Source organism: Protobothrops mucrosquamatus, unplaced genomic scaffold, assembly GCF_001527695.2.
Source record: "Protobothrops mucrosquamatus isolate PMUCROS unplaced genomic scaffold, P.Mucros_1.0 scaffold4811, whole genome shotgun sequence".
NCBI classification, from domain to species: Eukaryota; Metazoa; Chordata; class Lepidosauria; order Squamata; family Viperidae; genus Protobothrops; species Protobothrops mucrosquamatus.
In genome coordinates this window covers 15,865-28,578 of record NW_015390701.1, presented here as the reverse complement: position 1 = coordinate 28,578, position 12,714 = coordinate 15,865, and the positions used below count along the sequence as shown (strand labels likewise).

General features: G+C 48.1%; 2 protein-coding genes across 2 annotated transcripts in view; both read right to left on the bottom strand.

Annotated features, from left to right (window-relative positions):
• The window catches only part of MSTO1 (misato mitochondrial distribution and morphology regulator 1), a 14,711-nt gene extending 13,376 nt beyond the window's left edge, over positions 1-1,335 (bottom strand). The window contains exon 1 of the mRNA XM_015828721.1: positions 1,245-1,335. Within this exon, the coding sequence (XP_015684207.1) occupies positions 1,245-1,325 (81 nt within the window). The 5' untranslated portion in view covers positions 1,326-1,335. The remainder of the gene's footprint in view (positions 1-1,244) is intronic.
• A 1,373-nt stretch (positions 1,336-2,708) lies between these two features.
• DAP3 (death associated protein 3) lies at positions 2,709-12,321 on the bottom strand. Its single transcript, XM_015828712.1, has 13 exons — positions 12,210-12,321; positions 10,265-10,314; positions 9,934-10,050; positions 7,902-8,003; positions 7,520-7,628; positions 6,999-7,091; positions 6,584-6,714; positions 6,255-6,335; positions 5,255-5,410; positions 4,652-4,711; positions 4,445-4,534; positions 3,478-3,595; positions 2,709-2,863 (listed from the first exon to the last, which is right to left on the bottom strand). The coding sequence occupies exons 1-13, from the start codon at positions 12,214-12,216 to the stop codon at positions 2,778-2,780; spliced, it is 1,200 nt and encodes a 399-aa protein (XP_015684198.1). The 5' UTR covers positions 12,217-12,321; the 3' UTR covers positions 2,709-2,777.
• Between the last annotated feature and the right edge of the window lie 393 nt (positions 12,322-12,714).

Genomic DNA, 12,714 nt, shown 5'->3' with positions numbered 1-12,714 from the left:
AAGAAGTTAATGAAGCCAAAGAGATCCCAATCTGAGCAGCGTTATTCGTCCCCGTCGCTGCAACATCTTGTCTTACGTCTTCAGCCTTTCTGCGTTTGCAGGTAGTCCTCGATTTACGACGCTTTGTTTAGTGACCGTCGAAAGCTGTAACAGCCCTGAAAAAAGCGATTTTCACACTAATGACCGTTGCAGGATCCCCCATGGTGATCAAAATTCTGGCGCTTGGCAACTTGTTTCACATTTACGACGGCCGCAGTGTCCCGGGATCATGTGATCCCCTTTGGGGACCTTCTGACAAGCAAAGTCAACGGGGGAAGCCAGATTCAATGAACAACCGGGTCACTAACTGAACAACTGCCGTAATTTGTGGCTGGAAAGGTCGTAAAATGGGACACAATTCATTTAACAGCTGTCTTGCTTAGTGACATAAACATTGGGTCATACGCCGAGGACTGCCTGTATGTCATTGCACCCAAGCTTAGAATGTTGGGATGGAGACATTTGGGCGATCCCTTGCAAAAATCCACCAGGATCCGCAAAAAAGGGACAGAAAGGCAGAAGAAATCCTTTGCAGCAGCCCTCATTATCCTGGCCCAGCCCATTGTGGACTACCTTGCAGGGCTCTTATGAGGATAAAAGCATGGTGGGCTGGGGAAAAAAAAAAGCTATCCATGCCACTTCAAATTGGTGGAAGATACACTGTAATACACGCGTGCAAATGCACATGTGCAAATATGCACGCACGTGTGCAAGCGCGCATGCGTGTAAACATTGGCAACTCGCACATTTATTTATTTATTTATTTATTTATTTATATTTAAACTTCTATGCCGCCCTTCTCCCCAGAGGGACTCAGGGCGGCTCACAGCATGTTAAAAAAAACAACACAAAAAACATTTCCCCTATAAAACCAATTAAAAAGCAAATATATTAATAGCTGTGTCATATTTAAAATCTTTGAAAATTTTTAAAAATTATTCCCTATTTAAAATTCACCCTAGGTCAGTCCCGCTTGTTGAAAAAGCCATGTCTTGAGGGCGCGGCGGAAGGTTAGGAGATCCGGAATCGTCCGGNCATTTGCTGACAGCTTCACTGGAGAGCTTGGCTAACGCGGGCATGCGTAAGCCACGCCCACTTTGGGCTGCGGGCCAATCGCGCGCATCTTTAGGAATGACGGCATCCACATTGTTTTTAAAAAAAACCAAGGCTCTGTCGGCGCATGCGCGCTCGATGCCTCGGCTTACCTGAAGGCCCCACCAGTGGGCGCCCACGCTGCTCGCGTAGTGGCCGAGTTGAAGCGTCACCACCTCGCGGACCCCCGACATTTCCCCCCCCCCGCTCTCGTTTCGCGCTCCCGCTACGAAGGGGGCGACATAGGCCGTTGAAGTAGGGGGGGGAAGAAGGGTTTAAAGAAGAAAAAATTACTCGGTCTGCGCAGGCGCGAATGGTAAGCCCGTCCGTCGCGCGCGACTGAAGGGGCGGGGAAAGCCAACGCGGTCTTTTCATTGGCTCTCACCGGCCACCAATCAGTAGGGAGCCGCCCACGGCCTCCATCCTTGTAGCTCCCCTCAGTATAGACCGCAACCTCATTGGTTGAATGGATAGGAATGGGGAGGGAGTGAAGAGTCACTTCCGGTGAGGACGAGCCCTGTCTTCCCGTCCGCTTTCATCCTTGTGAATGCTAAGCCGCTCTGCCCGTTATTTTCTCTATGATAGCCTCAAGGAATTAATAGGGCGAATTGGCTAACAACATTTGAGTGGATTTTTTCCCCCATGCAGCATATTGTAAATTGAATAATGGAAGTTTATTCCATTATTTGCTCATAAATCTACCTGGAATACACGTTGTTCAACTCTCAGCAAGCCTGCAATCTAAAACAACCAACCTAGAGGAAGAAATAACAATAATAATAAGAGTTGGAAGGAGCCTTGGAGGTCATCCAGTCCAACCCCCTGCTCAGGCAGGAAACCCTATCCCATTTCATACAAATGACTGTCCAGTCTCTTCTTAAAAACTTCCAGTGTTGGAGCATTCACCGCTTCTGGAGGCAGGTTGTTAATAATAATAATAAAGTTGGAAGGGACCTTGGAGGTCATCTAGTCCAACCCCCTGCTCAGACAGGAAACCCTATACCATTTCAGACAAATGGCTGCCCAGTCTCTTCTTGAAAACCTCCAGTGTTGGAGCATTCACCACTTCTGGAGGCATAGCAGGATAAATAGCCAGTGGGGAAAGGAAAACTCAAGACTCCCATTACTAAATATTAGGTATAACAAGCAGCTAAATTTGAAATTAAGTAGTCCAAAGCCTGAGAAAGCCATCATCCTCATACCTTCTCATGTAATAAAGTGGAACTGAATTTGTTTTCACCCAACAGTGAAAAAATGTCTACCTAATAGCTATTTTATTGGTACCTCTGGATTTTACCTAGTTTTAGCTTAATTTCTTTCACTACCAACAAAATCCAACGGGACGAGGAGACAGGAAAAGAATACCATAAAATTAATTATAGAAACAGCATCTAGTTAAGAATTGAACTTTACTTCAAGCACGTCTTCCCAACGCACCGAGTTAAAATTTGATGGGTTTAATTTGAGGCAGTGTCTGTAAACAGCTTTGAATTCACTTGATGGGGGAAAAAAAAGAGCATTAATTTTTCTAGGAGCCAACATTCCCGGTTAACGTACAAACAGCCCACGCCAAAGAAGCAGCTTTGAAAGCATTTATTACAAGGGAATTTAAGCCGTGAGGTCCGTGTGTCGGGAGAGATCCTTGGCTACAAAATCGCGCTGATTCGCTCAAACAATCCGGGGTTGCGTCCAGACAGAAAACGGAGCTCTAATCGACCCTCCTTGGTGCCGGCTATTTCAGCACGGAAAGAATTTCATATACATATTAAAAAAAAAGAAAAAAAAGGTCAGGTTAGGAATGGGCTCCAGAACAAACACACACACAAATAATCTAACAAGCAAGTTTTATTTTATTAATTAGGATATTTTTTTATCCTGCCTTTATGATTGTTATAAATAATTCAAGATGGGGAACATTCCTAGTACTGCTTCCTCCTATTTTTTTTCCAGAAATAATAATAATAATAATAAAGTTGGAAGGGACCTTGGAGGTCATCTGGTCCCGGTTGAGAGGGAGGGACTGGCTTAAAGTTGCCCAGTTTGCTTTCAAGCCTAAGGCCGGACTAGAACTCACCACCTCCTGGGGACTGGCCCAAAGTTACCTAGTTTGTTTTCAAGCCTAAGGCAGGACTAGAACTCACCGTCTCCTGGGGACTGGCCCAAAGTCACCCAGCTGGCTTTCATGTTTAAGGCAGGACTAGAATTCACCATTTCCTGGTTTTTACCCTGGTGCCTTGACACAGAGATGAACAAATCTCTGACTTTACACTCCTGCCCTTTTTAACCAGGCAGGAAACCAAAATCGAAGCAAACCGACCGCCTGGCTCTGAAAATAGCTGAACTTGCCTTTTTCATGCCCCAGCCACTTGCGTTCCAGATAATACTGGTAGCAACTCTCAAACTCCAGATCTGTGTAGTCGCAAACCTGGATGGGAACGAAAGGCTCCAGGGCGGCAAAACCATCCTGGAGTTTAGAAATGAATGGGGGGGAGGAGGGGGGGAAAATGAAGATGAATACGACGAGATTAGATAGTGGAGATTCTTTCAGCTGGTCGAAGAAAAGGAGGGCAGTTAACCTGAATGCGAAATCTACCCTCTTCCAGCCCCTCCTTTGGAACAGAATATTCGTAGCTCAGGGCTGACGGGTGGGGTCCCTGGGGCTGTCTGAGGCTGGGGGTTTTCTCGCAGATGTTTCATGACCCAGCTAGGTAACATCATCAGTGCTAGAAGGGAGGGGGGGAGGAGGAATAGGACAACGACGACAACGACTGTGGTGTCCTGGATGCTCTCTGAGCTTGGTAGTTTCCTTGCAGACGTTTCACGACCCAACTAGGTAATACCATCAGTGATAGGGGAAATTTTCTGGGAGGAGGAGGAGGAGGAGGAGGAGGAGGAGGAGGACAACTGTGGGGTTCTTGATGCTCTCTGAGCTGGGTGGTTTTCTTGCCGATGTTTCATGACCCAACTAGGCAACATCATCAGTGCTAGAAGGAGGATTTGTAGAAACCTCATTCCCTTCTATGCTGATGTTTACCGAGTTGGGTCATGAAACATCTCCCAAGAAAACCACCAAGCTCAGGCAGCACCAAGGAGCTCAGGCCCTCTTCCTCCTCCATCTCTTCCTCCTCCCTCCTCCCAGCACGGATGATGTTGCCTTGGTAACGAAACACCTGCAGGGAAGCCACCACGTTCGGACATTCACAAAGGACCAGACCGTCCTTCTGAATATTAGTCAAGCCAAGGAGGGTGAGGAGAGTTGGACTCCTTTAAGAGCTGGTTTCCAACTCGACCCTCCAACCAGCTGCTCACTCACCCGTCCCAGCAGTTCGTGCGGCAAATAAAAATGTCGGAGCGTGGCGGGTGCTCCTGTTTGGCTGAGGGTGGCTACGACGGCCCCTCCTGTCTGGAAAGACACAAGAAACAACAACACCGTCAGAGCCACAAGTCTATCCACGGTCAGCCTCCTGGAAGCTGTGGCATCTGCCTCGGCTCCGTATCCGTCTTAAGGGGCTGTCCTCACCCAGTCGTTTGCCACCATCTTCCTGAGGTTGTGTATCAGCGTCAGCTCCTCCACAGAGACCTGAAGAGGAAGAGAGAAAAGAGAAAAATATTACATTTTCAGCAAGGCTGGAAAAAGATCGTTACGTCACCCTCATTACTGACAACACACTGGGAAGGTTAGAACACTGAATATCAGAGCTGGAAGGGACCTTGGAGGTCTTCTAGTCCAACCCCCTGCTCAGGCAGGAAGCCCTATCCCATTTCGGACAAATGGCTGTCCAGTCTCTTCTTCAAAACTTCCAGTGTTGGAGCATTCACCGCTTCTGGAGGCAGGTTGTTCCACTGGTTAATTGTTCTCACTGTCAGGAAGTTTCTCCTTAGTTCCAGATTGCTTCTCTCCTTGATTAGTTCCCATCCTTTGCTTCTTGTCCTGCCTTCAGGCGCTTTGGAGAATAGCTTGACTCCCTCTTCTCTGTGGCAGCCCCTGAGATACTGGAAGACTGCTATCAGCCCCCCCCCCCAATCCAGTCACTAAACAAATGGTCTTAAGTCCAGGACTGCCTTTATGTGCTAAGCTACACTTGAACCGAACGTCACGGGCCGAGTCAAGGAGGGAACCTACGTTTTGCTTGTTATGTTTCAACGCCGTCTTCCCCCAAAGGGAGTTGATTCCATCCACCGCCACAAGCAGCCGGAAGGATCCTTGGCAGGATTGCTGCTTCAGCTCTTTCAAGATCACCCCGATGGCATCGCTGGCGTATTTCACCCAAGCCAAGCCCTGAGGAAGGAAGGTACAAGATGGATGGATAGATGGCTAGACACACACACACACACACACAGAGGGATAAAGATAGAAGATGGATGGGTGGGTGGATGGCTAGAATAGATGCACAGGAAGGAAGGAAGGAAGGAAGGAAGGAAGGAAGGAAGAAAAAGGGGAGGAAGGGGAAGTGGAAGTGGAGGGAGAAAACAGTGGGCCATCTTGCCATCCAGGAGAACAACTGGGCTACAAGCTCCATGGTTTGCAGGATGGTGATTTAATCCTGGCTTCTTCTTTTTTTTTTTTTTTAAGAATTCAAGGTGGCCTCCATAATGCTCCTGCCTCCTATTTTCCCCACAACCACCACCCTGTGGGGCAGGTCAGGCTGAGAGGAAATCACCCAATTGGCTTTCATGCCTATGGTAGGACTAGAATTCACCGTCTCCTGATGACTGGGCCAAAGTCACCCAGTTGGCTTTTGTTTCTAAGGCGGGACTAGAACTCACCATCTCCTGGTGATTGGCCCAAAGTCACCCAGTTGGCTTTCAAGCCTAAAGCAGGACTAGAACTCATTGTCTCCTGGTGATTGGCCCAAAGTCACCCAGTTGGCTTTCAAGCCTAAGGCAGGGCTAGAACTCATCGTCTCCCAATTTCTAATCCAGCCCCCGAAGCACTACAAGAAACCGGCTCTCTTTTAACACGCTAGGGAGATCCCTAAAGCCCCTCAGAGATCTTTAAAGTAAAACAGCCATGAATAAGGACCACCCAGGTTAGCAATAAACTACCCCACAGGCAGTGGATGTAATTCAATTGTCATAGTATACGAATTCCACCCTTCTTCCACTTTTAATATTAGCCTCACCTTGTCAGTCAAGTCTATCAGAGAACAGCCCTCTTCGGTGACATCACGCTTACCCCATACGTACTTCTGTTGTGTTTTGATCTGCAGTGCACAGAGACAAGAAAAAAAGAAACACTAAATGAAACGGGAAAATCCTGACCGTGAAAAGAAGGACGTGAAAACAACAGATGTCCAGAGATTTATTGCTCCTGAGCCTGGAAATTCCATGTAGCTTTCCAAAGAAAAGAACTTAAATGAACGTGTTTTTTTTTTTTAAGTCAAGGGCGACCTGCAATCGAATGCGTGTTTTTCTCTCCCCCTCCCCAGAGGTTAAGAGGGATTTTGCCAACCTGGGCTAAAATCTTTTCATTGGTGATCCTGAAATTCTTCAGCCAGTTTGCCGCTTCCATGGGCTGGTCTAATCGCTCGGGATTGTAGGAAGATGGCAGCAGTTCTTTACAATTCTTCACCCAGAGGTGAACTGCGGCAGGGAGAGAAAGAACGACGGTGAGGCAAAGACATATAACAAGCGTCTCGTTCTAACGTCGGACGCCGTCCAGCATCGGCCGAAGGTACCAGCATCCCGTTGAAGCTCTCCGAATAAAATGGCCTTCTTTCCCAGGACGTTTTCCCCTGGATTTCCTGAGCATTCTGCTCTCAAGAATACTGCCCAAACCTTTAAAAAAAAACAATTTGGAATACCCTTTCTTTAAAAAATAAAATAAAATAAATACACACAGACTTGAGTTTAGCTATTGCTCTTACCGTCTGGAATGTGAACGATGACCCAGTTCTGCCTGGCACAATAATGGACAGCGTGGCAGAGAACCATGGTCTTTCCTGTGCTCTTCTCTCCATCTTCAAGACTGTTTAAGGAAGAAGCCACACCTGCATGCATGTACAGGTATTCCTTGAGTTCTGTCTGTTCATTTTGTCGACCGTCCCGAGTTACGACGGCACTGAGCATCTGACTGCGGGATGCTGCAAAGGGCTGCCAAAGCTAGCCCGGGTGCCCAGCGTCCAAAACTGCAGCCGTGTGACTGGGGTTGTCGATGCGAGCAGCCAAAGAGGTCATAATTAGCTCTGGGGACATCCTCTGTAACTTTGAACGGCCGCTAAGCGAGGACTACCTGTATAGGATCACAGCTCTTTCAAAGGAGAAGGGATCCTGCTGGGTCTAACCCTGTTTTTAGTCCGTTATCCTGCAACGACGTCATCATGAGGGCCAGAAACTCGCCTGGTCTCACTCGGCGAAAGAACAGCATCAAGAGACCCAGAAAGGATACAGAGGAGATATCGGACGGCTGGATGAGCCAAGTTGGCGTGTTTTAGGTAGCTAATGAGTTCTAGCGCCGGCTGTCGAATCATGACGCAAGCTTCGTTGAAGGTTTTCATCTGTCAGGGAAAAGAGAAAGCAGATGGAGCAGGGGGCCTTCAAACTGGGCCCTTTGATGACTTGTGGACCTCAACTCCCAGAATTCCTCAGCCAGGCTGAGGAATTCTGGGAGTTGAAGTCCACAAGTCATCAAAGGGCCCAGTCTGAAGACCCCAACATCAGAGTAGAGTTTGGGCTGGAAGAACAGCCGAGCCCTGGGGCTGCTTCGGAAGGCACGGCCCAGGGTTCACAAAGGGCTCCCCCGGCCACATGTGGAAAGGCAGACACGTCACCTGGAGTTTGAAGCGAGTTGGAAGCCCATGGGGGAGCATTTGCTTCACTTCCTCGGACGAGAGGGTGTAGTAGCGACCTATGTGGTCTTCGCCGTGCTTGGCCTGCAGGATGGAAAGAAAAAAAGGCGGTGCAGAGATCAGTCGGCGTGGATCATCGTGCCGAATTTTCAAATGTCCTTTTGTTCTGGAAGCCACAACGAAACCTTCCCAGCAGTTCAGAGAAACCCACAGGAAGGAATAGACGGCGTTGCACACAAGGAGAATACGGGCAGCCCTCGACTTAACGGCCGCAAGTGAGCCGAAAATCTCTGCAGCTATGCGAGACGTTGAAGTGATTTGGCCCCGCTTTACGACCTTTCTCGCGAATCGCTGCGGTCGTTAAATGAATAACAGGGCCGTTAAGCGGATCCAGCTTCCCCGGTGGACTTGGCTTATCAGAAGATCGCAAAAGGGGGACGCTGCGACCGTCGTAAATATGAACCAATTGCTAAGCATTTGACTTTTGATTGGGATGCTGCAACAGACCTGTGAAAAACAGCCACAAGTCCCTTTTTTCGATGCCGTTGCAACTTTGGACGGTCACGAAATGTACTGTTAAGTCGAGGACTACCTGTATATCTTGTCGTTTATCCAGAGGTATCTAGAAGGCTCTGGATAGAGGCCATTGGGGCTTCATGCAATCGTGCTTCCTGTCTTGGAGCATAAAAGCGGTGGGACCCAGAATGCCTTTAGCCCAGTGGGCTAAAATTTCTTTCTTGATGCGCCGGTGATCTCGAACGGAGTAAAACAGGATTAAATCCATCGCCACCCTCAGCTTTGGGTGCCTATGCCCACACTGGGTTTATTTGTTCCAAGTTAGCAGGAAAAGATCAGTTGCCTGGCAACTGGGAGACTCTGGATGGCAGGGGCTGGCCCCGCGCTCCTGCGGATGCTGGGAGGCTGCATGTGTGTGTTACACGACAGGGTCTTGCTTGCCTGTTGCAGTTTCCATGGAGACCCCCAGAAGATTCAGCGGGGGGGGGGGAATTCTCCATGGCAGAAAACCTCCCGAGGACGTTTTTGTTTGCTGCAGCTCCAATTGTAAAAAACGATGGAGGCACCTTCTCCCTAAACAGACACACACCTGATGGGAGCTTCTGATTTTTTTTAGGATGTGTTCCTTTTGAATGGCGGGGCTGTTCGATCGTTTTTGCTGCCGCACAAATGACATAGCGTGTGTGAATGGCTGGAATGACAGCACCGGTCTGACTTTATAAATAAATTTAAAAAATGCAAGCAAAATCTGCCCATTGGCAATTGGTGTCACAAGTTATGGATTGGGAGCTTATATAAAGAAATAACGTGAATTCCAGATTTTTAGGAGACCCTTGCAGCTTTCTTATAGGTGAGGAAGGGATTGGGGATCTCCCAAGCAAACCCTTTGCAGGTTGCGGGTCAAGGTGGAACTGAAAATCAGCTCTACAGGGAAACTGGAACTCAACTTTCTTTGTAGGGTATAATAATAATAATAGATATGGACACAATGACAGGAGGAACTAATGAAAAAGCTCTAATGCGGGGAAGGGAAGAGAGGAAGAGGACTACCATCAAGAAGCTGGAGGGGGCACTACTGGGAGACTTGAAAGAACAGATTAGGGACAGATTGTCATGGATAACAGCTATCAGCTAGGAGTCGAACACAAATTGATGGCACACAATCAAAAAAACAGTAACAGAATCTTGCAAATCTTTGTGGCTTTTTTGATCTGGTTTACCTCAAAGGGCTGACCTCCCCACCCCATCAATCCAAGTTAAATAGATGCTGGAGAAAAGGTGAAACAGTGGAGCTTACGTACAACTTAAAATGATTGCCGGATTATTCTCAACAGTCAAACACAACTCATGCCGACCAAGGCAACCCTCTTTCCAAATGAACACACACACAAGGCTCAGTCAAACTATAAATATTCTACTTCGCTCGGTTCAGAGTCGCACACCATTGTCAGTCTACAGATGATTGGAAACACCCTTTCCGCACCTAATATTAACTCACTGGGTCATTCTCGCTGGTAACGAAGGCAGCTCTAAGCATTTCTGGTTGAAGCTGGGCATTCTGGGTTGACATTGTCCTCTGCCAGCTTCTGGGGTGGAGAAAGCCATCCAGTTCCAGCTAAGGAAAGAAAAAAGTCTGCATGAGCTCCTGGCTTTTCAAAATGACAGCGAGAAAAAGAAAGGCGATCTGCTAAAACTTTAAAAATAAAACAAAAGGAACAAGCAGTTGGGTATCCATAGCCTGAAGAAGAAATGAACAGCACGACTGTACGTTTTGGTGCCTCAAAAGCCATGCCTTCTCCCCAAATCAAAAGACAGGTGGATGAACTCACCTTGTATCCCCGAGGGATAAGTTTCCTCAAAGTCCTCAGCATGGTCCCCCCTGCCAATAAAAATAGCAGTTGTTTGGAACAAAAGGTATTTTGTTTCTTTTAAGCAGGACTTTTTCCCCACTTTTTAACTTTCTGAAAGGCAAGCTTGGAGTAGCAGTTATGTAACTCCCTCGAGGGCGTAAAGGAAAGAGTTACCGGTAGTTTCCAGAGGGATTAGAGACCAGCAAACCAATTCTTTTCTGAAGTGTAAGTTGCAAAAGGATCTCGTCTTAATAATAATAACAATAACAACAACAACAACAATAATAAAGTTGGAAGGGACCTTGGAGGTCATCGAGTCCAACCCCCTGCCCAGGCAGGAACCCTACACCATTTCAGACAAACGGCTGTCCAGTCTCTTCTTTAAAACTTCCAGTGTTGGAGCATTCACCAATGAGTTTCCCCAAGAAAATATGGGGCTGTTCCAAGTCAAGCATGCCTTTTCCAAAAAAACTCTTCATTTTCAATATTTTTGCTTTCCAACCTCCAACGTGGGACATACAGGAAGCCCCTGACTTAAAACAGTTCATTTAGTGACCGTTTGAAGTTACAACGGCACTGAAAAAAGGGACTTACGACCGTTTTTTTTTACACCTTTAAGACCGTTGCAGCATCCCCCTGGTCATGTGATTAAAATTTAGACGCTTGGCAACTAGTTCATATTTACGACAGTTGCATAGTCTTGGGGGGGGGGGTGCCATGTGATCCCGTTTTGCGACCTTCTGACAAGCCAAGTCAATGGGGGAAGCCAGATTCTGCAGTGAGTCCCTCAACAACTGTGGCAAGAAAGGTTGTGAAATGGGACAAAATTCACTTAACAAATGTCTCGCTTAGCAACATTTGGGGCTCAATTGTGCCCGTAAGTCGAGGACTTATCTGGACTTGATTCTTGCTGGATTATTTAGTGCAGTTTTTTCTCCCCTCCAATTTGTTTCTTCAAGGTTGATCACGAGGAATGTGAGCCTCCGCTCTCACCTCTATTTTCATCTACAGGTAGTCCTCGACTATACGACCAAAACTGAGCCCAAAGTTTGTGACGCCGAGTGACGTTTGCTACACCAGCTTTGCCTCATTTTACGACCTTTCCTGCGACATTTCAATAGTCTTTCCTGTCATTGTGTAACTCACGATGAAATTCATTGCCATGTGCACACTACACACAAGTAAAAACCACTTCAGGGAATCCTCGCAGTTGTTAAGTTAGCCACATGGCTGTTAAGTGAATCTAGCAGACTTGGCTGCTCAGAAGGTCGCAAAAGGGGGAATCACGTAACCCAGGGACACTGCGACCGTCATAAATACGAGTCAGTTGCCAAGTGTCTGAATTTTGATCACGGGACCATGGGGATGCTGCAACGGTCATTAAGTGTGGGAAACAGTCATTGAAACTTCGGTCACTAAACGAACTGTTGTAAGTGGAGGACTTCCTGCAGATTTTAAAGGACATTTCAAATTCCTTTCTACAACGGTGAGGCCCAACTAAAGACCCACTCTAGAGGCACCAGGCCAGGGGTCTTCAAACTTGGCCCTTTGACGACTTGTGGACTTCAACTCCCAGAATGCCTCAGCCAGCGTTGCTGGCTGAGGAATTCTGGGAGTTGAAGTCCACAAGTCGTCAAAGGGCCAAGTTTGAAGACCTCTCCGCTGGGTAACTTCGGGTCAGGAGACAAGAAAGCTTCGCCACTTCGTAGCCACCACAGCCAGCAACCTGTCCCCATTTGGAGCCCCGCCCCCCACTAAGTCGGGAAAGGCTGCACAACAGCCCTGCGAGGTAGGCTCGCTCGAGAGACCAGCCCAAGGATGGGATCGTCCTTCCTCGCGGGGTCGTCTCCAGAGTTTATACGAAGAGACACGACGGCCGGGTGACGTCTAATTGTGTTTCCCCCCCCCACACACACACACAAACCTCGCATCAACTGGGGAATAAAAGCAAAAAAGCTCCCCCCCAAAAAAGGCCTGGTCGTCCCCGCCTTCGGCCAAAGATCAAATATATCTTCCTCCTCACAAAAAAGTGGAAAAAAGGAAAAAAACCGCCAACCGCCGCGAAGGGATTAAAAAAAATCTCCGCGGTTCCCTCAGGAGTTTTCCGCCGTGCTGGGCGCCGCCATCTTAACTCGCCGCGCGCCTCAGCTCGACGGCGTCCCCGCGTTCGGCCGACGGGTCCCGCCGAGGGACAATCTTCCTCGGTCCGAATCTTTTTTTTTCTTCTTCTTCTTCTTCTTTCAAACCCGCCCACAAGGAGCGCGAGTACGCGCTCCCCCTCCCTCACCCTGGCTTCTTTCGGCAGGGCGACGACGATTGGCGGGCCGCGCTGAGGGGAGGGCGTTGATTGGCTGAGACCCGCGTCTCTTCTCTCTCTCTCTCTCTCTCTCCCGTCCCCTCCCCGCCCCTGCCAGCCAGGGAAGGCATAT

Excerpts from the sequence above, each read along its gene's own strand:
- DAP3 (XM_015828712.1), bottom strand. Across the intron at positions 10,051-10,264 it reads TTATCCCTCGGGGATACAAG|CTGGAACTGGATGGCTTTCT; the intron begins GTGAGTTCATCC and ends TTCTTTCCTTAG. Across the intron at positions 6,336-6,583 it reads ATGAAAAGATTTTAGCCCAG|ATCAAAACACAACAGAAGTA; the intron begins GTTGGCAAAATC and ends TGTGCACTGCAG.